Genomic DNA, 26,241 nt, shown 5'->3' with positions numbered 1-26,241 from the left:
CAAGCAATGGTGGGGGCTGGGGCAAACCGGAAATATAGGCATTTACAAAAACACTGTGTGCGCCAAAGAAAACAGGGCTGCTAGCCAACGTCGTCATGCAGGCTGCTCATGTGTGACATATGGCTCCAAACTAATCCAAACTAATTTCCTGTATGAAGAAATAAAGGCTCAGAGAGGTGAAGTGACTCACTCCGGGTCACACAGCCTCGCAGCGGTGGAGCCGGTCCTGACAGCCCAGTCTGAACTTTGTGCCGGGGCTCTCCCCACCCCACCATACAACCCCTTAACCTGCCCTTGGCTGAAGCTGGATCACCCAACGGTGTACCTCTCTCCTCCAGTGAAAGCTGATAGCAGGCATTTTAGTGCGACTCAGGGACCTTTTTCCTATAACTCCACATTCCCGTTTTACCTAAGACTCAAACCAGTTGCAAATGCCACCATCAGTTGTAGCTTTCCCACACCCTGATTTCTTCCTTGCACAGCATGCAAAGTATTTTCTTCTGTTGGGTTTCCCTCTGGGTACAATTTGAGAACTGGTTGCTACTCATTCCAAGGCTTCAGGCAACAAAACTACAGTTTAGGTCTAAACTTCGGAATAAGATATTCTGAGCATTGGTGCAAGTTTTGTTGGAAGTTGACTTTAAATTTGTCCTTAAAATGTTGGGGAAATTAATTACTAGTTGTAAAGCACTCTGAAAATTAGGGATGAAAGGATCCATGGATCTATAAAATATTATTATAATTAATGAATGCCTATCAATCAACTGTGATTAAGAATAATGGGCGTTCTTCACAGGTTATCAAGCTGAGGGATCTTTCACACGGGTACTTGTAGTACCATCTGTTTTGCCAGAAATATTCTCTTTGTAATTTGCTTATGAGAGTGTTTGTTCAGTGTAAAAAGGTACATTTTGTGCTTTGAAGAGAATATTACTGATATTTTTATACACCATGAGTTAGCAACGATGGATACTACCCTTAATTTCCATTTATAATTACTGTTGGAAAACTTTTTCAAATATTCAAATATTTGAGAATATTTTTCAAATATTCTCAAACTTTGTTTCAAGGAGAATCTTGTCAGATATTATATATGTTTAGGTTTCCTCCCCCGACTGCTCCTCCATCTAAGAACGCAATGTCTTTTTGGCTTTTCAAATCGGAGAGACTCTTTTTGGGTTTAATTTATTCATTTTTAATTGAAGGATAATTGTTTTATAATATTGTATTGGTTTCTGCCATACATCAACATGAATCAGCTATAGGGTATAAATAGCAAACACCAGAGCTCAGGGTCTACACATAGCAAATGCTCAAAAAATATTTGATGAGTGAGTGAGTGAGTGACAGGCAGGCCACAGTTGCCTGAGTCCTTTTTGGGAGTTCGGATGATGTTAGCACTCGGAGTTGTGAGGCTATCTTAGTTCTTTGGGTAAATGGACAGACTGTCTCCTGGCTGGAATCCTTCATTTCTGAAGCTTGGTTTGGATTTCCAGTCCATCGATCAAGCCCATTTAGTGACTGGTAGTGGTATCCCTGCTCAGTGGTGATAAAGACTGGCTTCATTACTTCATTTGTTTGTAGATCATTTATAAAAATTCCAAAGTTATGGGGCTTGGAACAGAGCAAAGCAATTGTGGTGATTCCCCTGCGTCTCACAAACCACACAGGTGCTGCTTTGAAACAGACATACTTAGGTTCAAACTCTAGACAATAATAATGGCAAATATTTAAGCAGTGATTACATTATGCTTAGTATTATGCTAAGCACTTTTTGCATGGATTATCTCATTTATTTCTCATGATTACCCTAATGAAGACAGTACTATAATTATTCCCATATTAAGTTTAGAAATAAGAGGCAGAGAAGTAAAGTAATTTATCCTAAACAACACTGGTAAGTAGCAGAGCTAGGATCTGGGCTCAGATCTATCTGATTCTAGGGTCTGACCTCTTAATTCCTATAATTGCCTCTCATCAATCACAGCTTTGCCACTTATTACCTCTGTAACCTTAAAGGAGTCCTTTGACTTCTCTAAGACTTGGCTATCTCATTTTTTAAATGAATATTGTCACAGCCACTTTTCAAAGTGTGTACCTGAGCATCAGCCTCTTCTTTATTCCTCTCTCTCAATCTAATAATAAGGTTCAAAGAAAGCTGTTCTTTTCTCATAGTGCTTACTTGTGACCGCACTGATAGGCAAAAAGGTGAGCCCATGACCCCAAAAGGCTCAGTCTGGGTGGTCTATCTCTTTGGCCATAGTTGTTTTGTCAGGGGGTAGACACTGGACTCTAATCAGGTCAGTTGAGCCTCTCTCTGGGGTATTTTTTACCTGGCATCACAGAAGGTGAGCTTCAGCCCCTTGGTAGTGATAAAACAGAGAGATGGGAGCCTGACTGTGCTTCAGGTCCCCATCTGCAATGCTGTAATAGGAGAAAGAGTATCAGACAGAATGAAGCCAATGTAAAGACTGAAGCAGAAGGGATTAGATGGAGAAAAAAAGCCCAGGTTTAAACACACCCAAGTCCTAGCAGCTCCCCTGTCATTTCTCCAGCATAGTTATAGAAACAACAAATCCTCATTTATGCCTAAGCTAATCTGAGTTAATTTGAGTTATGTTTTCAGTTACACTAAAATAAAGAGAACCCTGTCAAGTACACCACTGCACTGGATATATATAAGCCTAAATGAGCACATGTAGGGAAACCCATTTATGAAGAGTCTAGATTTTAGACATACCATTAGTGGCCTTACAAGGAAGCTTGGCTAAGTTGTATCAGTACTGGGAATGGTGTCTCCTGGAGTTCACAGTACATAACATTTGCAATCAGGTGCCATAGATATCGGAGAAGGCAATGGCAACACACTCCAGTACTCTTGCCTGGCAAATCCCATGGACAGAGGAGCCTGGTAGGCTGCAGTCCATGGGGTCGCTAGGAGTTGGACACGACTGAGTGACTTCACTTTCACTTTTCACTTTCATGCATTGGAGAAGGAAATGGCAACCCACTCCAGTGTTCTTGCCTGGAAGATCCCAGGGATGGGGGAGTCTGGTGGGCTGCCGTCTATGGGGTCGCACAGAGTCGGACATGACTGAAGCGACTTAGCAGCCATAGATACGATCATGACATCACCCAAAACTTGATACCTGGCCCATCTCCTTCCAGTGCAAACTTATTGGTAATTACAAGCCTTTGGAATCTTGGCTTTTACCAGTAGTTCTATTTTGCTAAAGAGCTAGCACCAAGTATCAGAGAGAAAATTAAACATAAGCAAAATTCTCAAAAGCAGAAATGACAGAAAGGATGGAATTAGAAGAAAAAGACAATAAAGGAGTTGTTGGAAATATGCTCCATGTGCTCAAGAATGTAAAGAAAAATATGAATACAATGATAACAGGAGTAAAAGAAATTTAAAAAGACCAAGTTGGAGCATCTAGAGATGAAAAATGCAATATTTTAAATAAAAATACACTGGGTAGAATTAGATGCAGTTTAGGTATTATAAAATAAAATATTGGTGAACATGAAGAACTAAGGACAAATTATCCAAAATAAACCACAGAGAAAAAGATTTTTTGAAAAAAAACAGAGATTTTGAAAAAATGTCAAGCAGCCTAGCATATGGTAACTCTAGTTCTACGAGGAAAGGAGAGCATGAAAACATATTTAAGGAAATCATGCTTGAAAATCTCTAATATTTAATAAAAATGGTGATTTTATAGATGTGAGAATCTAAACAAACTTCAAATAAAATAAACAGAAAGAAAATAACATAATGAAAAAGAGCAGCCAAGTAAAAACAGCAGGATATAAGAACACATTTCTTGTCAGAAACTATGAGCCAAAAGACAATGGAGGGACACCTTTAAAACACAGAAAGAAAACACAATAGTCAACCTAGAATTTAATATTCACTGAAAATGTCTTTCAAAAACAATGGCAAATGCAAGATTTTTCAGAGAAACAAAAGCCAGCAGACCTCCACTACAAGAAATGTTAATGGAAGTTCTTCAAGGAGAGTGGTAGGAAGGTGGAAATTTGGCATAACAAAGGAATAGAGCACATTGGAAATGGGAACTAAGTGGGTCATATAAACAACATTTCAAGTTTTCATTTTTTAATTGTAAAGTTTCTACCATATGTAAAGTTAAAATGAATGACATCAAAAAGCAGATGAAAAATTTTATACTATACATAAAGTTGAAGATAGATTATAGTAAACTAAAGATGTGTAATATAAATCCTAGTTCAGTTCAGTTCCTCAGTCATGTCCGACTCTTTGCGACCCCATGGACTGCAGCACGCCAGGCCTCCCTGTCCATCACCAGCTTCCGGAGTCCACCCAAACCCATGTCCATTGAGTCAGTGATGCCATCCAACCATCTCATCCTCTGTCATTTCCTTATCCTCCTGCCCTCAATCTTTCCCAGCATCAGGGTCTTTTCCAAATAAATCCTAAGCAATTGATAAAAATAAACAAAGAATAAAAATTACAATAAAAAACTAAAGAAGTACTGATAATAAACCAATTGTGAAGCTAAAATGGGAACATAAAACAAGTAAACTAAACAAGTAGAAGAAGAAAGGAAACAAAGAACATATGGGAAAAATAGAAAATAAAGTGCAATATGGTGATTTTAAATTTAACTATATCAATTACAGGTGGTATGAACACACAGAAGAATTGTACAAAAAAGATCTTCATGACCCAGATGATAGTGATGGTGTGATCACTCACCTAGAGCCAGACATCCTGGAATGTGAAGTCAAGTGCGCCTTAGGAAGCATCACTATGAACAAAGCTAGTGGAGGTGATGAATTCCAGTTGAACTATTTCAAATCCTGAAAGATGATGCTGTGAAAGTGCTGCACTCAATATGCCAGCAAATTTGGAAAACTCAGTAGTGGCCACAGGAATGGAAAGGTCAGTTTTCATTCCAATCCCAAAGAAAGGCAATGCCAAAGAATGCTCAAACTACCACACAATTGCACTCATCTCACACGCTAGTAAAGTAATGCTAAAAAGTCTCCAAGCCAGGCTTTAACAGTACGCGAACTGTGAACTTCCAGATGTTCAAGCTAGATTTAGAAAAGCCAGAGGAACCAGAGATCAAATTGTCAACATCCACTGGATCATTGAAAAAGCAAGAGAGTTCCTGAAAAACATCTATTTCTGCTTTATTGACTATGCCAAAGCCTTTGACTGTGTGGATCACAACCAACTGTGGAAATTTTTTCAAGAGATGGGAATACCAGACCACTTGACCTGCCTCTTGAGAAATCTGTATGCAGGTCAAGAAGCAACAGTCAGAACTGGACATGGAACAACAGACTGGTTCCAAGTGGGCAAAGGAGTATGTCAAGGCTGTATATTGTCACCCTGATTATTTAACTTATATTCAGAGTACATCGAGAGAAATGCTGGGCTGGAAGAAGCACAAGCTGGAATTAAGATTTCCGGGAGAAATATCAATAACCTCAGATATGCAGATGACACCAACTTTATGGCAGAAAGCAAAGAAGAACTAAAGAGCTTCTTGATGAAAGTAAAAGAGGAGAGTGAAAAAGTTGGCTTAAAGGTCAACATTCAGAAAATTAAGATCATGGCATCCGCTCCCATCACTTCCGAGCAAATAGTTGGAGAAACAGTGGAAACAGTAGCTGACTTTATTTTGGGGGGCTCCAAAACCACTGCAGATGGTGACTGCAGCCATGAAATTAAAAGGCGCTTGCTCCTTGGAAGGAAAGTTATGACCAACCTAATCAGCATATTAAAAAGCAGAGACATTACTTTGTCAACAAATGTCTGTCTAGTCAAGGCTATGGTATTTCCAGTAGTCATGTATGGATGTAAGAGTTGGACTATAAAGAAACCTGAGTGCTGAAGAATTGATGCTTTTGAACTATGGTGTTGGAGAAGGCTTTTGAGAGTCTCTTGGACTGCAAGGAGATCAAACCAATCTATCCTAAAGAAGATCAGTCCTGAGTGTTCATTGCAAAGACTGATGTTGAAGCTGAAACTACGATGCTTTGGCCACCTGATGCGAAGAGCTGAGGGATTGGAAAAGACCCTGATGCTGGGGAAGATTGAAGGCAGGAGGAGAAGGGGACAACAGAGGATGAGATGGTTGGATGGCATCACCGACTCAATGGACATGAGTTTTAGTAAACTCCGGGAGTTGGTGATGGACAGGGAGGCCTGGCGTGCTGCAGTCCATGGGGTCACAAAGAATTGGATAACACTTAGAGATGGAACAACAATGACAACAACAATATCATTATATCAGATATAGTCTAAGCATTCCAATTAAAAGACAGAGATTGCCAGCTTGGAAAGGAAAATAAGAACGACTCTATATTATCTATAAGAAGCATCCTTTAACTAAAACAACACAGCTAGACTGAAGGAAGAGGGTAACAAAACATAGCTTTGCAAACAAAAATAAAAGGAAAACCAGAGTGATAATATTAATATCAAACAAAGTAGACTTCAGAACAGGATATCTTACTGAAGATGAAAAGGAACATTATATAGTTAGAAAGAGATTAATTCATTAAGATATCATGACAACCCTTAACTTGTACACACCTAATAAAAGAACTCCAAAATACCTGAAACAAAAACTGAAAGGATTGAAAAAAGAAACAAATGCTCAATTATATTTGGAAACTTCAATATGCCTCCTTTGGGAACTAATAGAACCAGTTGGCAAAAATCAGTAAGTACAGAGAAGAGCTGAACAGCACAATTCCCTTGACATAATTGAGTTGGTTTTCAGAATCAGTCTCTAATGATAGAATTCTGAAGTTGGTTCACTCACTAGCCAGATGACAATGACCTCATCACTAGTGGTAGGTATTGATAGTTCTGGAAATGCCATAACAAAGCAAATGCTGAAGCTTTCACCTTTAGAAAGTAGGGATGACATAAATGGGGAAGGGTACACACTAGCTTGGAAAATGTCTCTGACATTTCAAGGGTAGGAGGGGAAATGACTCTAAAGACTGTGAAACGGGGTGGTCAATTTAAAGCAAAGCATGAGACCTGGACAGCATATAAAGAGACCCTTATTTCTTTCTCCAGAGGTATGGCAGGAGCTGAATGCCAGGCATAATAATTAATTGTAAGAGAGGTAGAAATTAAGGGAAGCTGAATTCTCAGGCAGGCAAGTCTATGTCAAAGTTAGAACCACTCTGTTTGCAAACTGAATCAGCATCTTATACAAAATCCTTCCCAAATTCAATTGCTTTCAAGAATTGGCCTATAACACAAATCCTGAGATGGGCCCGGCCAAGGCCATAGTGGACAAATGACCATGACTACACCAAGTTCAAGAAATCTACAGTTTTCCCCTGAGAACCTGGCTCTATTACCTCCCTCAGTCAAGCAGCCCAAGGGTTGGCCCTGTGGTCAGGGAGGAACAAACGCTTGGAGCAACTCCTCTCAGTTGACCTCACATCCCTAATGTGTCATTTGAGAGGATAGGTGATCTTCTGAATGCAGTTCATTTCTTTCTAGGAGCATGCTTCTAGACATAGCAGGGTAGCTGCAGGCAATTTCTGTTGCACACTCAGGGTTGAACTTCAGAGAGGGGAGAAGCAAAATTATTTCCCTAGAGGAAAATTCAAACTTACTGGAGAAAAAGTCATGGGAGTTTCCAAATGTATGGGTCTGGAAACATCTTGCTAGTATTGGTCAGCTCAGCAGAAATTCCTTTTGCTTGTGATTGGAAAGGGTTAGTGCAATAAGGAGATTCTAGTACCTAAAGCTGTTCAGAAGGTCATTTAATGTATTTCAGAGTTCCCATTTTATTGCAGCCGTTCCAAACCATACTCCAGTTACTTAAGTCTCCTATATTTTCTTTCAAATCACCAAGAAACAGTTGGGCTGGTCTCATCTCTTCTAAGAAAAGAAGAAGAAAAAACTAGCAAGAAGACAGACATATAGACATAAAGAAAGACAGCCAACATCTACAAGAGCTACAAATCCTCTCTAAACACACAAAGTGGTTTGCCAGGTGGCTCTGGAGCCAGCTACACTTGCGCACATTTTGCTGGATTGCATCACCTGTTTCAGATGCTCTGGCCTTGTGCGATCCTCTCCCATAGGGAGGCGTTGTGTGATGAGAATAACATGAGCAGTAGGAGCTAAGCAATGTGACTCAGTTTTTGGATTGCTGCATGTTGAACAGTCAAGCCCTGTCACTGGAGGCGAGTGGCTGAGCCCTCAGAACAGACAGAACCAGCCCCTGTGGCAGGGCTGGTACACGGGTTGAGCCACCCTGGCTTCAAACAGGTCTTCCAGCCACAAACCTGCTTCTTGAGGTGGCTCTCCTAGCTGTGAAACTATGATTTTTATTTTTGTATTTGGCCATTTGTATGATTTTTATTTATTCTGCCTTAGCTTCTATTAGTCCCCGATGAACTCCCTCTCCCTGCCCTGCCCTTGCCTCTTTGCCCTCCAATTCTCCCCGCACAATGATGTGTTTCCCAAACCCATGCCCCTCAAGCCTATTAGGACTGCTCGCTAGATTTTTAAGGATGTCTCGTTTTCTTGCATGGCATTCAAGGCCTTTTCCAAGCACAACCGATTAAGTTCCCACTCTCCTCTCCCACCTAATCTCACCCCTCTTATACATGTGGCAAGGCTGCAATAGACATTAGAAGCCCAAGTCAGAACATTTTCTTAACCAAGTAAAAGAAAAATTGTGAGTCTATTGGCAGAGAACATTTTCAATCTGTATGATATTGGAACAATCTAGATTTTATGGTATAATTTCTCCTTCCCATCTCCTGCCTGCCTCTGTGTCACTGTTCTTTCTGCCTATAAGCACTTTTGACTTCCTCAATTTCCCAACTCTGATTTCCCAGCTTGTTGATAGTCTATGTATCTGTCCAGCCCTAGGTTAAATTCACCCCCTCCATTTCACAGTTTAAATTAATTTCTATCCTTTCTGTGCTGTCTGCTGCTGCAGCTGCTAAGTCGCTTCAGTCGTGTCTGACTCTTTGCGACCCCGTGGACTGCAGCCCACCAGGCTCCCCCGTCCCTGGGATTCTCCAGGCAAGAGCACTGGCGTGGGTGCCATCGCCTTCACCTCTGTGCCATCTAGCCATTTAAAAAGCCTTTCCATATTTTCTCTTTATTAAAGAAGAATGTGTGTTTTATTCACATTTATGTTCCCCTTAGCATCTAGCTAAAAAAAAAAATCTTCCTTGAGCTTCTGGTTATGTAACCAGCTCTCTCATTACCTCATCTGGATCTCACAACAAACTTCTCATACATTATTACCATTTTTCCACTGAGGAAATTGCATCTCAGTGGTTAAGCAATGCATCCAGATTCTCATAGTTCATAAGCCGTGGGTCTGGGTTTCAAACCAAGTTATCTGTGGCATCGGAGCTCTGCACACACAGGAAGTGTTCAAAACACAGTCTTTTCAAAAACTGAATTGACTCAGGTACAGCAAGAGATAAGGAAACCACTCTTCAAAAGAAGCTAACACTGTAGAGATTAGCGACCCTCAATATTTTTTCTTCATAACAAGAGAGATACCAAATAATTGATTAGATTTCAAAGATCACTATGGATGAAGTATGAAGGAAATAAATGCAAGCAGAATAAAAAAAATCAAGACAAAAGGACCACAAAAACACTTTTTTCAAAATATATTTCCTCTCTCCTTTATCAAAGATGAACGTGTTCCTTTTTGCTGCTGGCTGAGTAGTTGCTTGGACATCCTGATACATAAAACGCCAAGATAGCAACGCTCGCTCTTTCAAGAGATGTCATCAGAGTGCGGGCCATGGGGGCCTGCAGAGGGCACTGGGCTCACCCCTCTGGCTGCTCACTCACCCTCCATGCCACTGACCCACCCCCAGTGAAAGGTATCACCTTGACACAAAGTGAAGGTCAAAAGATGAATTCACCAGGGATGGCCAGACAACAAAACTGACACCACTCCATTGGAATACGCTGGAAAGAAGGCTGATTGTGAAAACACAGAGCTTGTGTTCTTGGGAAATGTTCTTGGTCTCCTCTTGGTGCAGGAAAGGGCCCAGCCTGGTTTCATAGGCAGGGACCGGCATGGGGAGTGGTATCATAATTATTACTGCCATTAATATTAATGTATGGATCCCACTTCTATCAATCTATCTTGATGACTTTATAATGGGTTCCTTGCAGGTCTGACTTGTCTCAGTCTTCCAGAATAAAACTGCTTCATCAAATTTGGACTTTCTTGATGAGATGCCTCTGGCTTTATCACGTGATCAGTTTTCATAGAGTTGAAAGCCGGCTGCTATTCCATTTTAATTTCTTTTTCCTTTCTCCTCTTGCCCTCAGGGATTTTGGATAAAAGAGTTTATTAGCTGAGTTCACTGGCTTGTCTCCGAAAAGCCTGAAACTATACTTCAAACTCAGCCAAGGCCCTTCCTTTGAGAGTGTGCCAGCTACGGAAGCCAGACAAGCAGGTGCAAACTGTTTGTTCCAGTCAGCCTTCCTGCTCGAGAACATCCCGCCAGGCCTGCAAGAGACACTCACGGCAGCAGAAAGTACTAGCAAGTGCCCATCCTTGTAGTCCATACACAAATCCACAGTCCAGTTTCCACAAACCCAAAATCCAAAAGGCTCTGAAAAACAAGTTTTGCTTTGTTTACCAATCTTTAGCAATCTCATTTGGTAAAATCTGACTGACATGAATGGGAATAAAGTTATTTATAATCTTTGTTTCATTTAATATGAATATTGACACATTGTGCTGTAAAAATTAATACATTTAATTATAAGATATTCCCTGCATGTCTGTCTGTGTGTGTTTGAAATAACTCTAAATGTCAAAGCATGTACAACCCCAGAGATTGTAGACAAGGAATTGTATACCCATAGTATAAAAACACAATAAAATCCCTGTTTAATAACGAAGGAAAACTTTGACTCCATCTTGACATTCATGAATTTTTAGGTGTCTCTCTTACTGAGTTGGAAGTTCCTTGTTGGCCTAACAAAAGTTACTTTATTGTCACAGAAACAGTCTTAGACTGTGATCTGGGAGGCCTAAGAGAAATTATTTACCTTCTCTGAACCTCAGTTTCCTCATCTGTGAAATGAGGATGAAAATTCCAGTCCTAATTTCTTCGAGGGAAGGTTTGAGACTCAAAAAAAAAAAAAAAAAAATACATACTCCATTGTTCATCTAGGTCCAACCTTACCACCATCAATTTGTGAGTCTTGGCCCTCTCACTCTTCAATCACATTGGATAAGTACGGAAGATCAAACCTAGGCAAATTTATAATTATATATGTGTGCGAGTTCAAAAGCATGTGTACACACCTGCTTAGATTGCATTAAGGTTAAAATATTGCCAAACAAGACCTTCTGGTACTTTGATTAATACATACCTTTGGGACTTCCCTGGTGGTACAGTGGGTAAGAATCTGCCTGCCAATGCAGGGGACAGAGATTCCATCCCCGGTCTGAGAAGGTCCACAGGCTGCAGGCAACTAAGCCTGTGTACCACAAGTACTGAGCCTGAGGATGCTAGAGTCCACGCTCCATAACGAGAAGCCACTGTAATGAGAAGCCATAGCAATGCAACAGAGAGTAACCTCCACTTGCCTAGAGAAAGCCCTCACTCAGCAATGAAGAAATTAAAATAAATTTTTTAATTAAAAAAATAAATAAATATCTTTGGTAACACCAATGTGTTTTTTAAAAAAATGTTTTTTCCACTTTGAAAAGAGAGCAAGACTGAGTGAAAGAGTTTATGCAACACAGCTGTGTATGTGATTAAACTTAAGTGACTTGTATTGGTGGATCAAAGAAATACCCACAAGTAGGCAGATAAGATCCTGTTCGCAGGCTGGAACTGGAGGAAGCAGAAACCAGCCCAACAAAACCAGATATAAAAAACAGAGAAGATATAGAGCAAAGAGCAGGGAGTCTAGAACTCCTTAGGGCTTTTAGCTGATGTGCATTTGCTTTTCATGCGGCAAATTACTCTCCGTTCTCAGAGCTTAAAAAATGTACACCTGTGGAACATATGTATGAGTTAGGTATCTTGAATAAGGACCTCAGAGAGGCCTAGAATTAAACAAAAGGATGAAAATAAGAATTTGCAATTTACTGACTGCCACTCATAATCCTCACACCATTTCTATGCAATAAGTATTGTTATCACTATTTATTGCTGTTTAACAAACCACCCCACAAGTCAGTGGCTTAAAATAATAATTCCTTATTATCCTTCACATTTCTGTGGGATAACAGAGCTCAGCTGAGCAACTGTCTTTCAAGATTTTATGCAGTCACTGTAGGAAGTGACTGGAGCTGGAGACACCTGATGAGTCCATTGTGGTGGGCATCCTGATGGCTTCTTCCCTGGTGTCTGCCTCCTTAGCTGGAATAGCTGGAACATCTGGGGTCTGGCTAGGCCTCTCTTCTCTCTCTGGGTCTTCTCCACAGGCCAGTTTGGGCTTCCTCCAAGCATGGCAACTTCCAAGTAGTTGGATACCCTGTATGGCAACATTCTTCCCGTCCAGGGGAAGTTCCAAGGGAACGAAGTGGAAGCTGCAAAGTTTCTCATGGTCTAGCCTCAGAAGTCATGCTGTGTCTCTTCCATGAATTCTATTGGTCAAAAGTGAGTTACAGGATCAATCCAGATTCAAAGAGAGGGGTTTATACAAAGGTGTCAATAGTAAGCCATGTGACTCAATGAGGGACCATCTTAGGAGACTAGCAAATAGAAAACAAATACAAATATAAATATCTATAACAAATCATGTTATAAATGAGAAAATTAAGGTTTGCAAGGTTAAGTTACTTGTTCAAGATCCAATACCTTGTAGGTAGTCAAGGTGGAGTTTAAATCTAGCTCTCTATATCATTCCACTTTGCTACACTCTGGCTTCTCGGGTGGTGCTAGTGGGAAAGAATCTGCTGCCAACGCAGGAGACACAAGAGACCTGGATTCGATCCCTGGGTCAGGAAGATCCCCTGGAGGAGGAAATGGCAACTCACTCCAGTATCCTAACCATGGACAGAGGGGCCGAGGGGTATAGTCCCATGGGATCACAAAGAGTCAGATATGACTGAGCGCACACAGTCACACACAAGAGAATGCTACGTTGTATCTATTACGGAAAACTATCTCTGAAAAACAACTTAATTCACTAAAACAGTAAGTATTAAGGCACTGCACAAAAACAAGATCTCCATCCTCTAAAAACTATACCTAGAAGGCTGTGGTCTAATGTGGAAACAATACTGGACTTGAAATAGGAAATTCAAAGTTTGAAACCTGACTCTGTTGTAACTACAGGCATCTCATTTAAAATCTTTGAAACTCACTTTTTCAAGGTAAAGTGGAGATAATAATGCCCTTCCTATACCATTGGTGTAAAAATCAAACAAAGCAAGAGACATGAGCATAATTTCGTCAGTGATAGAGTATTATACAAATGGTAGGCTTTAACGGAGAAGAAAGACATGGACCCACAAAAGGTTATATAACAATGTAAAAGAGGAGAATGCCTCCTTCCAAGAGGCATGCAAGTTGAAGTTTGATAGATGTCACTTCTAGGAAGTGACCCATGCAACTGCTGAGACACTGTACTAGGCGCTCTATGAAGCTCTTTCCATCTCTGCGCTCTCTGACACCATACGTTTGCCTGGAAAACTCCAACAATCTGGACTGCAGGAGGCACTTACTCCTTAACAAGACGGCAAAATACCATTTTGTTAAGGAATAAAGAAGACACCGGGGTCCCAAAGAGCAGAGATTGAAAGAAAATTCACTCCTTACTTGTATTTCACCTTATTTCACCTTACCCTCAAATCGCTTGATGTGGGCAGATCACTTGAGAAGGAAATACTGTAGAAGTTCAGAGAGAGCTGCAGCTAAACCATAGTTTGAACTTGAGTGTGACTGTGTCTGATGAGCTGGGCTCAGACAGTCCTGTAGGAGTAAATGGGTATGGATGGAGGAGAAGAGCTGGGTCCCCTCTCCAGTCGGAGCCCTGGGGACAGCGCACAGCAGCCGCAGGCAGCCACAGGCACTCATACGCCCAAGATTTTCTGTGACGCTCTGGAGACAAGCAGTGTGTCTTTCAGGCAAAGGGGAGACAGAAAGAGACAGGGGGGATTGGACCACTTTCTCCTTCCTTCCTGAAGCTCTATGTGATTTGGCACAGAAAGGGTACAAAGGGTGTTACATGGGAAGGGGGAGTGAACCTCTGAACTGTAAGGAGTAGTGTGAGTGTCACCTTGTTTGTTTGGATATAAATGAATTCAGGATACAGGACAGCTGACTCCTAGAAGAGATTCACCTATTCTATAGCAGTATTTCCCAACATCTCTCCAAGGATTTATGTTTATTCCTTTCCTCTCATATGTTCTGAATAGTGCATGCGTGCATGCTAAGTCAGGCTTCCCAGGTGGCGCCAGTGGTAAAGAACACACCCACCAATGCAGGAGACATAAGAGACGCAGGTTCGATCCCTGGGTCAGGAAGATCCCCTGAAGGAGGGCACAGCAACCCACTCCAGTAGGACACAACTGAAAACAACTTAGCTTGAACGCACGTATGTATAGAAGTTGATTTGTGGCTTACAAAACAAAGTTTTTCATAGTGGTGTCTGACTGTGCAACCCTATGGGCTGAGCCTGCTAGGCGCCTCTGTCCTTGGGATTCTCCAGGCAAGAATACTGGAGTGGAGTGCCATTTCCTCCTCCAGGGAATCTTCCCAACCCAGGGGTTGAACCCACATCTCTTATGTCTCCTGCATTGGCAGGCAAGTTCTTTACCACTAGCACTACCTGGGAGGCTTGTTCTAAATACTACCCATGAAACAAAAGTAACTTTTTTTTTTTGCTGCACTGTGCAGCACATAGGATCTTAGTTCCCTGACCAGGATGGAACCTCCTGCATTGCAAGAGCAGAGTTTTAACCACTGGACTACCAGAGAAATCCCCTCAATATAAATTTTCAAGTTTTTTTTTCTATTTTTTTTTTAAATGTCCAATTCAGTAGTTTTTTAGTGTATCCACAAAGTTACAGTCTTCACCATCTAATGCCATAACATGTTTATCATACCAAAGTGAAACCCATTAGCAGTCATTCCCCATTCTTCTCTCCCCACAGTCTCTGGCAACCACTCACTTACTTTCTGTTGCTATAGATTTGCCTATTCTGGACACTGCATATCAATGGATTCACACACTCTATGGTCTTTCTGTCTGGCTTCTTTGACTTAACATAACGTTTTCAAGGTTCATTTATGCTGCAGCCTCTTATTAGAACTTTGTTTTTATTGCCAAGTAATATGCCATCTCATGGGTATACCAGTTTCTGTTTATCCATTCATCAGTTGATGGACATTTGGGTTGTCTCCACCTTGGAGTTATTATAAGCATTCATATGCAAGTTTCTCTATGACTGTATATTTTACAATTCTCTTGGTTATATACATCCTAGGAGTACAGTTTCTTGGTCACATGGTAACTTTCTATTTAACTTTTTATGAAACTGCCAAACTGTTTCAAATAAAATATTTTGATCAGTAAATTTTTTTTTTCTCAATGAAACCATAGACATTAATCATTGTTTCTGATCAGCATGAGATTATGCTTATTACTGTATTAACATCTTACCTTTTAGGCACAAGCAGAGAAATTTGCAGTCTAGCCTATACAGACTCACTGTGGGCAAATGGTAGTTTTGACTTTTTGAAACTTTTGCCAGTAGCTCAAGGTATCATCCCTAGAGCACCTTTGAAAGTCCACAGGGTCCTGAACTCCAGATTGGGAATGGGGCAAAGAGTAAGAACAGCTTTTGGAAATGTTTTATGATAGTTTAGAACATCTGTGCTCTCCTTCTCTTTCTCCTCTTCCCTCAACCAGAGACCTTTATTTTTTCACTCTTAACTAACATAGATCAATGGTTCCCATACTTTAGGATTTTAGGAACTGGTAAAACAATTTTTCAAATAGTGAAGTTACATAGGATTTCCAACTTTCTATGTTGTCAAACAAGAACAATTAAAAAAATTTTTCTATAACAATGGTGTAATTGAAGAAAAACCAACTCCAGATACTAGACTAAAAGATGGTTGTAAAAATTCATTTAAAAAATTGTTTCTATATGCTTAATAATTTATTTTTCTTATTTTGTTATGGCCCACTGAAAACAACCTCTTAGATCAGAAAGACAAATCTGGTCATACCAACTGTGGACAGAATAATTAAGTCTGCAGAGCTGTGTTAAAGTGTAAGTGATCCTAGCCTCACCTACCTTGCTCCCATTACGGACAAATTACCTGGAATGTTAGGTCCATGAATCAAGGCAAATTGGAAGTGGTCAAACAGGAGATGGCAAGAGTGAACTTCAATATTTCAGGAATCAGTGACCTGAAATGAGCTGGAATGGGTGAATTTAACTCAGATGATCATTATCTACTACTGTGGGCAGGAGTCCCTTAGAAGAAATGGAGTAGCCATCATAGTCAACAAAAGAGTCCGAAATGCAGTACTTGGATGCAGTCTCAAAAATGACAGAATGACCTCTGTTCATTTCCAAGGCAAACCATTCAATATCATGGTAATCCATGTCTATGCCCTGACCAGTAATGCTGAAGAAGCTGAAGTTGAATGGTTCTATGAAGACCTACAAGACCTTTTAGAACTAACATCCAAAAAAGATGTTCTTTTCATTATAGGGGACTGGAATGCAAAGTAGAAAGTCAAGAAACACCTGGAGTAACAGGCAAATTTGGCCTTGGAGTACAGAATGAAGCAGGGCAAAGGCTAATAGAGTTTTGCCAAGAGAACACACTGGTCATAGCAAACACCCTTTTCCAACAACACAAGAGAAGACTCTACACATGGGCATCACCAGATGGCCAACATCAAAATCAGATTGATTATATTCTTTGCAGCCAAAGATGGAGAAGCTCTATACAGTCAGCAAAAACAAGACTGGGAGCTGACTGTGGCTCAGATCATGAACTCCTTATTGCCAAATTCAGACTTAAATTGAAGAAAGTGGGGAAAACCACTAGACCATTCAGGTATGACCTAAATCAAATCACTTATGATTATACGGTGGAAGTGAGAAATAGATTTAAGGGACTATATCTGACAGAGTGCCTGATGAACTATGGAATGAGGTTCGTGACATTGTACAGGAGACAGGGATCAAGACCATCCCCATGGAAAAGAAATGCAAAAAAGCAAAATGGCTGTCTGAGGAGGCCTTAAAAATAGCTGTGAAAAGAAGAGAAGCCAAAAGCAAAGGTGAAAAGGAAAAATATAACCATTTGAATGCAGAGTTCCAAAGAATAGCAAGGAGAGATAAGAAAGCCTTCTTCAGCAATCAATGCAAAGAAATAGAGGAAAACAGTAGAATGGGAAAGACTAGAGATCTCTTCAAGAAAATTAGAGATACCAAGAGAACATTTCATGCAAAGATAGGCTCGATAAAGGACAGAAATGGTATGGACCTAACAGAAGCAGAAGATATTAAGAAGAGATGGCAAGAATACACAGAAGAACTGTACAAAAAAGATCTTCATGACCCAGATAATCATGATGGTGTGATCACTCACCTAGAGCCAGACATCCTGGAATGTGAAGTCAAGTGGGCCTTAGAAAGCATCACTACAAACAAAGCTAGTGGAGGTGATGGAATTCCAGTTGAGCTATTTCAAATCCTACAAGACGATGCTGTAAAAGTTCAGCACTCAATATGCCAGCAAATTTGGAAAACTCAGCAGTGGCCACAGGAATAGAAAAGGTCAGTTTTCATTCCAATCCCAAAGAAAGGCAATGCCAAAGAATGCTCAAACTACCACACAGTTGCACTCATCTCACATGCTAGTAAAGTAATTCTCAAAATTCTCCAAGCCAGGCTTCAGCAATATGTGAACCGTGAACTTCCAGATGTTCAAGCTGGATTTAGAAAAGGCAGAGGAACCAGAGATCAAATTGCCAACATCCATTGGATCATTGAAAACGCAAGAGAGTTCCTGAAAAACATCTATTTCTGCTTTATTGACTATGCCAAAGCCTTTGACTGTGTGGATCACAACCAACTGTGGAAAATTTTTCAAGAGATGGGAATACCAGATCACCTGACCTGCCTCTTGAGAAACCTGTATGCAGGTCAGGAAGCAACAGTTAGAACTGGACATGGAACAACAGACTGGTTCCAAGTAGGGAAAGGAGTATGTCAAGGCTGTATATTGTCACCCTGCTTATTTAACTTATATTCAGAGTACATCATGAGAAATGCTGGGCTGGTAGAAGCACAAGCTGGAATCAAGATTGCCAGGAGAAATATCAATAACCTCAGATATGCAGATGACACCACCCTTATGGCAGAAAGTGAAGAGGAACTCAAAAGCCTCTTGATGAAAGTGAAAAGGAGAGTGAAAAAGTTGGCTTAAAGTTCAGCATTCAGAAAACTAAGATCACAGCATCCCGTCCCATCACATCATGGCAAATAGATGAGGAAACAGTGGCAGACTTAGTTTTGGGCAGGGTTGGGGGGGCTCCAAAATCACTGCAGATGGTGACTGCAGCCATGAAATTAAAAGACGCTTACTCTTTGGCAAGAAAGTTATGACCAACCTAATCAGCATATTAAAAAGCAGAGACATTACTTTGTCAACAAAGTCTGTTTATTCAAAGTTATGATTTTTCCAGTAGTCATGTATGGATGTGAGAGTTGAACTATAAAGAAAGCTGAGCCCTGAAAAATTGATGCTTTTGAACTGTGGTGTTGGAGAAGACTCTTGTGAGTCCCTTGGACTGCAAGGAGATCCAACCAGTCCATCTTAAAGGAGATCAGTCCTGGGTGTTCATTGGAAGGACTGATGTTGAAGCTGAAACTCTAATACTTTGGTCACCGGATGGGAAGAGCTAACTCATTTGAAAAGACCCTGATGCTGGGAAAGGTTGAGGGCAGGAGAAGAAGGGGACGACGGGGCGGGGGTGAGATGGTTGGATGGCGTTACCGACTCAATGGACATGAGTTTGGGTGGACTCCGGGAGTTGGTGATGGACAGGGAGGCCTAGTGTGCTGCAGTTCATGGGGTCAAAAAGAGTTGGACATGACTGAGTGACTGAACTGATCATTTCCAAGTGGGATGTATTTGTCTCTACCTCCTCCTTATTAAGAAAGGTTTCTGTGCCGCACATGTTCCTAGAGTTTGATTTTAAAACGGGGGGAGAAAGGCCAATAAGGGAAGACTAAAAGAGGTTAAGTTTGTCTAAAGAGCTGGGGATTGGGCTGGGCGGTGAAGAAAATTGAGAAAGAGGGAGCAGCATCTTCTTAGGCTGAGGGTAGTTTCCTTGGGTGGGTGTGGTCCTGGGGATGGCAGATTCCAGGAAGGGCGTATAATGTAAAGGATTTAGGGAGGGGTGACAAGAATAAACAGGAAATGTTGCTGAGATAAAGTAGGTCCTCTTTACTGCTTTTCAGAAATATTTTACAAGAGACTGGAATTCCTTAAAAAAATTTTTTTTTTGATGTGGACTATTTTTAAAGTCTTTATTGAATTTATTACAATATTGCTTCTGTTTATTTTATTTTATTTTTTCTTGATCGCAAGGCATGTGGTATCTTAGTTCCCTGACCAAAGATTGAACCCATTCCTCCTGCATTGGAAGGTGGATTCTTAACCACTGGACCACCAAGGAGGTCCCTGGAATTTCTTTTTTAAAAAATACAGAAACTGGACTTCATGATTCGAGATTCACAAAGGTTATACAAAATGGAACAGTAGTTGATGTCCAGCTTTAAGACCATCAATCTCCCATTACAACTGGTATTTCTTCTCTTCTCCAAGACACTTTGACTCTCTTCCTCTATCTCCTACACAAAACTTTTGCTTAGGAATTAAAGAAACTGTATTTGTACAGGACACTATGCATATAACATATAAATATAAATAATTATCCTTTGCAGTTGGAATAAGTAACTTTAATGACTGTCTTTATTCATTCCTTGGTTCATTTATTTGTTCATTCATTCAAAAAACATTTACTGAGTATCTCCTAAGGGGGAAAAATTTTGCCTGAGGGCTAGCTAGATAAATTAACAAAATTAATGCCTAGTTCTTGAGTGAACAAATATTTGACTCGAGATATGTAAACAAAGGAAATTACAATGGTGCACAATAGTAATATTACAAGCACAGAGCTGTGGAGTGATCGATTCGGTCTTTGGAGGGGTGGGGCAGGGGGAAAGTTCAATAAAGACTTTCTGGAAGAGATGACAACTGAATCTAAGCAGGTGGTAGTGGTGGTAGCGTAGTCACTAAGTTGTCTCCGACTCTCGGGAATCCATGGTGTCTGACTCTTGTGACCCCATGGACTGTGGCCCGCCAGGCTCCTCTATCCATGGGATTTCCCAGGCAAGAATACTGGAGTGGGCAGCCATTTCCTTCTCCAGGGGATCTTCCCAACCTAAGAATCGAACCCATTCTCCTGCATTGCAAGCAGATTCTTTACTGACTGAGCCACCAGGGAAGCCCTGCCTAAGAAGGCAAGTAGCATCATATCAGGCAGACTAGGGTGGAGAGAATATTCCTGGAAGACAGAACAGAAAAAAGTGAACCATTCACAGTTCCACTGTAAAAAGTGTGGGAAGGTGAACGATTAGGCTGGAGGGCAGCAGTCAGAGGAAGGAGATGGACTTGGGACTTTGGCATGGGCCAACAAAGATATTTACTCAAAGAGGCAAAATATGATTTGCATTCAGAAAGCTCATACTGTAAGGCCATGGAGGATAGAGTAGGCTAGACAAAGAGAGACCAACTAGGCAGCTCTTGCAGCAGCCCAGGTGAGAGAGAATACAAAGCCAGGCTATGATAGAGATGAAGCCCATCAAGGTTGGAAGGGGGAGAGATTTCTTCTGCCTAGGAAGGAAGATCTGGGAAGATCTCTGGGAAATGGGATTTGACTGTCCTGAATGAACTGAACTTCAAAGGCACAAACAGAAGAAAATGGGGGACATCCCTGGTGGTGCAGTGGTGAAGACTCCCTGCTCCCAGCGCAGGGGGCCCAGGTTCGATGGATCACTGGGTAGGGAACTAGATCCTGTATGCCACAGCAAAGATGCCACACATTGCAACTAAGACCCTGCATGGCCAAAAAAAACAAAAAAAAAATGAACTGCTTGGAGATAGTCTGTGTTGACTCTAAACCCACAGTCCCCAGCACAGATCAAGTCACATAGCAACCTTTTAGTGTCCGTTTGTTGAATGAATGAAAAATGAGTTCCAGGATGTGTTATCTCTTAACACACCCCCAAATTCAGTGGCTGAAAAGAACCACCATTCATTTTTGTTTGCCTGTCTACAGAGTAGACAAACAGCTCTGCTGGTCTGGGCCCAGCTTGGTTGACTTCAGTGTCAGCAGCCATCACTCACTCAAGCATCTGCAGTCCTCTAGTAGGTTCGTTAGTGGTTGGAAGGCTGTCGGGTTGAGAGACAGGGTGACTGAGAGCCATGTGTGTCTTAGTATCTAAGTAGACTAGCCTGGGCTTATTCCCATGGTGGCGCTGGGGTTCCAAGAGAGTGAACAAAGGCATGCATGGCCTCTTAAGGCTTAGGCTCAGAACCTACAAAAATTGCATCACTTCTGTTGCCTCTTGCAGCCCAAGTAAGTCACAAGGCCAGCCCAGATTCCAGAGGAAGAGAAAAACACCACTTCTTGATAAAAGAAAATAGAACGTCACATTCCAAAGGGAGGTGGGTACTGTGGGGAAAAGAATTGCGGCCATGTTTATAATCTATCACACAGGCAGAAGGAAGAGGCAGAGCAGGGTTGGAAGTTGGACTGTACTAAGGATCTTTGGGCTTTCTCAGTGGCTCAGTGGTAAAGAATCCGCCTGCAATGCAGGAAACGCAGGAGATGCAGGTTTGATCCCTGGATTGGGAAGATCCCCTGGAGAAGGAAATGGCATCATCAGGACAGCATGGAATGACAGCCTGTCATCACTCACAGGCAGGCTAGGGGGAACGGTGGGTGGGGAGCTAGGAACACATAGACAAAGACTGAGCTGGATAAGAATGTAGAAGCCAGACCACAAAGGGCTTTGAAGGTCAGGCTGAGGATGTTTGGACTGTATTTTCCACTGCCTGGGCAGCTCTCAAAAGTTTTTGTGATAGGAAATGACACCATCAGAAGAAACCTCAACCAATGTGAGAGGTTAGGGGAGGTTAGGGGGAGCTCATTTTAGCCCTTGATGTTTGTCATTTGGGAGTGGGCTGTGTATTACAGCTATGAGAAAAGCACATAGAGCAGTAAGGGCTCTCTTTGGGTCTCTCCATTATTTCTCCCTGCTCAGTGCTCCCCAGGTGGCAACTGGACTCAATCCAAAAGGCAAATAAGGAGCCAGTCCAAGTTTACTGAGACCACCACATGAGTAAAGATTACAACATTCTCAACAACTTACAACATGTTTGCCAGCCCAGGCTAATTTTTAGCTACTACTTCCTCTTCTTTGGAAGTATTTTGGTTGTAAAGTGAATGCAATTAACAATCTCTTATATTTGTGGGGAATAAATACCAAACCTGGTGGTAGAGCAATTGGGTTATTTTCAAAGCCCAACCACTCTCTCTTTTAAACTTTAAGTAAACTCAACATACCCCCTTGCACAACCCTTGAACTAACTCGGGGGTTTGCTCTCTCTGCTGTGCTGTGCTGGGAATTCAACCAAAGAAAGGCTAGCCATGGAGAAGTAGAAGCCGGATCCCTGGCATGTGAATAGGCTGAAATTCTAAGCCATCTTAAATGACAAGTCTTTACCCTCTATGGATAAACTCCTTGCTTTGATCTTTAAGGTGTACCAATATGACAAAATGCCCATTCCCTGGTGGCTCAGATGGTAAAGAATCTGCCTGCAATGAGGAAGATCTGGGTTTGATCTCTGTGTCAGGAAGATCCCCTGTAAGAGGGAATGACAACCCACTCCAGTATTCTTGCCTAGAGAATTCCATAGACAGAGGACCCTGGTGGGCTACAGTTCATGGGGTCACAAAGAGTTGGACACGACTGAGCAACTCTCACTTTCACTTTTTTTCAACATGACAAAACAGGTCCCATCTCTCAGGCTAAAAATGGCAGCATTTCCGAGAGTTTAGCTCTCTTAAGAGGAAATGTGGGATGGTCTTCTCCCCACTTTTCTGTCATTAATTCCTATGTATCCTCCAGAGTTCTGCCTTGACAACATGAACCCAGGACTGTGGCCATCTGCCTCCCTGCTTTATCACTAGGGTCTAACACTTAAGTAGTGCTTACTGATTATTCAGTTCAGTTCAGTCGCTCAGTCGTGTCTGACTGTTTGTGACCCCATGAATCGCAGCATGCCAGCCCTCCCTGTCCATCACCAACTCCCGGAGTTCACCCAGACTCACGTCCATCGAGTCAGTGATGCCACCCAGCCATCTCATCCTCTGTCGTCCCCTTCTCCTCCTGCCCCCAATCCCTCCCAGCATCAGAGTCTTTTCCAATGAGTCAACTCTTTGCATGAGGTGGCCAAAGTACTGGAGTTTCAGCTTCAGCATCATTCCCTCCAAAGAAATCCCAGGGCTGATCTCCTTCAGAATGGACTAGTTGGATCTCCTTGCAGTCCAAGGGACTCTCAAGAGTCTTTTCCAACACCACAGTTCAAAAGCATCAATTCTTCAGTGCTCAGCTTTCTTCACAGTCCAAGTCTCGCATCCATACATGACCACAGAAAAAACCATAGCCTTGACTAGACGGACCTTTGTTGGCAAAGTAATGTCTCTGCTTTTGAATATGCTATCTAGGTTGGTCATAACTTTCCTTCCAAGGAGTAAGCGTCTTTTAATTTCATGGCTGCAGTCACCATCTGCAGTGATTTGGGAGCCCAAAAAAATAAAGTCTGACACTGTTTCCACTGTTTTCCCATCTATTTCCCATGAAGTGATGGGACCGGATGCCATGATCTTCATTTTCTGAATGTTGAGCTTTAAGCCATCTTTTTCACTCTCCACTTTCACTTTCATCAAGAGGCTTTGTAGTTCCTCTTCACTTTCTGCCATAAGGGTGGTGTCATCTGCATATCTCAGGTTATTGATATTTCTCTCGGCAATCTTGATTCCAGCTTGTGCTTCTTCCAGTCCAGCGTTTCTCATGATGTACTCTGCATAGAAGTTAAATAAGCAGGGTGACAATATACAGCCTTGACATATTCCTTTTCGTATTTGGAACCAATCTGTTGTTCCATGTCCAGTTCTAATTGTTGCTTCCTGACCTGCATATAGATTTCTCAAAAGGCAGATTAGGTGGTCTGGTATTCCCATCTCTTTCAGAATTTTCCACAGTTTATTGTGATCCACACAGTCAAAGGCTTTGGCATAGTCAATAAAGCAGAAATAGATGCTTTTCTGGAACTCTCTTGCTTTTTCCATGATCCAGCGGATGTTGGCAATTTGATCTCTGGTTCCTCTGCCTTTTCTAAAACCAGCTTGAACATCAGGAAGTTCACGGTTCACATATTGCTGAAGCCTGGCTTGGAGAATTTTGAGCATTACTTTACTAGCTTGTGAGATGAGTGCAATTGTGTGGTAGTTTGAGCATTCTTTGGCATTGCCTTTCTTTGGGATTGGAATGAAAACTGACCTTTTCCAGTCCTGTGGCCACTGCTGAGTTTTCCAAATTTGCTGGCATATTGAGTGCAACACTTTCACAGCATCATCTTTCAGGATTTGAAAGAGCTCAACTGGAATTCCATCACCTCCACTAGCTTTGTTCATAGTGATGCTTTCTAAGGCCCACTTGACTTCATATTCCAGGATGTCTGGCTCTAGGTGAATGATCACACCATCGTGATTATCTTGGTCGTGAAGATCTTTTTTGTACAGTTCTTCTGTGTATTCTTGCCATCTCTTCTTAATATCTTCTGCTTCTGTTAGGTCCATACCATTTCTGTCCTTTATCGAGCCCATCTTTGCATGAAATGTTCCCTTGGTATCTCTAATTTTCTTGAAGAGATCTCTAGTCTTTCCCATTCTGTTGTTTTCCTCTATTTCTTTGCATTGATCGCTGAAGAAGGCTTTCATATCTCTTCTTGCTATTCTTTGGAACTCTGCATTCAGATGTTTATATCTTTCCTTTTCTCCTTTGCTTTTTGCTTCTTTTCTTTTCACAGCTATTTGTAAGGCCTCCCAGACAGCCATTTTGCTTTTTTGCATTTCTTTTCCATGGGGATGGTCTTGATCCCTGTCTCCTGTACAATGTCACGAACCTCATTCCATAGTTCATCAGGCACTCTATCTATCAGATCTAGGCCCTTAAATCTATTTCTCACTTCCACTGTATAATAATAAGGGACTTGATTTAGGTCACATCTGTATGGTCTAGTGGTTTCCCTACTTTCTTCAATTTAAGTCTGAATTTGGCAATAAGGAGTTCATGATCTGAGCCACAGTCAGCTCCCAGTCTTGTTTTTGTTGACTGTATAGAGCTTCTCCATCTTTGGCTGCAAAGAATATAATCAATCTGATTTTGGTGTTGACCATCTGGTGATGTCCATGTGTAGAGTCTTCTCTTGTGTTGTTGGAAGAGGGTGTTTGTTAGTTGAATGAATATATGAATGAATATTGGAGCCAAACACGGTACTCACCTGTGCCAGTTGTGTTTTTGTGGGCAGGTTACTTGCTTAGCTTTCCTAAGCCTCAGATGTATCACATGTCAGGCGGTGATAAGAGGCTCTACCTCAAAGTTTTCAGGGAAGAAATTACCCATACAGGTTCAGCTCCATGGTGGATGCTCAGTAAACAAAAGGTGGGAAAAAGAAAAAGCCCCACATTCTGGCAAGGTGGAGTGCTCTCCAAAATGTGCAGAAGAGACATATGGAGCAAACCAATTCGATGTATCTGCAGCTGGCAGGAAAGTGTCATGAGACTATTCTTGCTTTTTGGGTTCCTGCCATCTCACCAAAGCCATTCCCTTCCTCATCTGGAGGTAGGCTTTTGAAGTGCAGTCCATATGTCAGATGGCAGCATGACATGGACTAAACATGAACTCCCATTACTAAATACAGCAAATAGCTACTGCAGGGGGTATTCTTATGTGCCTCCCAAAAGATCAGTCCAAGTCTTAACCGCCAGTACATGACCTTATCTGAAAATGGGGTCTTTTGCAGACATAATCAAGTTAAGACAAGGTCATAGTGGATTAGAATGAGCCCTAAATCCAGTGACTTATGTCT

At 41.5% G+C, this 26,241-nt stretch overlaps 1 protein-coding gene across 15 annotated transcripts in view; it reads left to right on the top strand.

Moving 5' to 3' along the window:
- The window catches only part of PLD1 (phospholipase D1), a 273,635-nt gene extending 262,705 nt beyond the window's left edge, over positions 1 to 10,930 (top strand). For 10 of the 15 annotated variants that reach the window (XM_086394443.1, XM_086394387.1, XM_086394261.1 and 7 more), the window contains one exon: positions 10,346 to 10,930. In XM_086394443.1, coding sequence (XP_086250569.1) covers positions 10,346 to 10,375 — 30 coding nt within the window. In that variant the 3' untranslated portion in view covers positions 10,376 to 10,930. Of the gene's footprint in view, positions 1 to 4,665; positions 6,723 to 10,345 lie in introns of all 15 variants that reach the window. The other 5 variants (XR_015161521.1, XR_015161610.1, XR_015161592.1 and 2 more) reach the window with 2 other exon arrangements.
- Positions 10,931 to 26,241: the final 15,311 nt, after the last annotated feature.

The sequence above is a fragment of the Bos grunniens genome, chromosome 1, assembly GCF_055505025.1.
Source record: "Bos grunniens cultivar Pamir isolate PY7600 chromosome 1, Bosgru_T2T1.0, whole genome shotgun sequence".
NCBI classification, from domain to species: Eukaryota; Metazoa; Chordata; class Mammalia; order Artiodactyla; family Bovidae; genus Bos; species Bos grunniens.
Note: the sequence above shows the minus strand (reverse complement) of the source record. Positions and strands in the feature narration are given on the sequence as shown.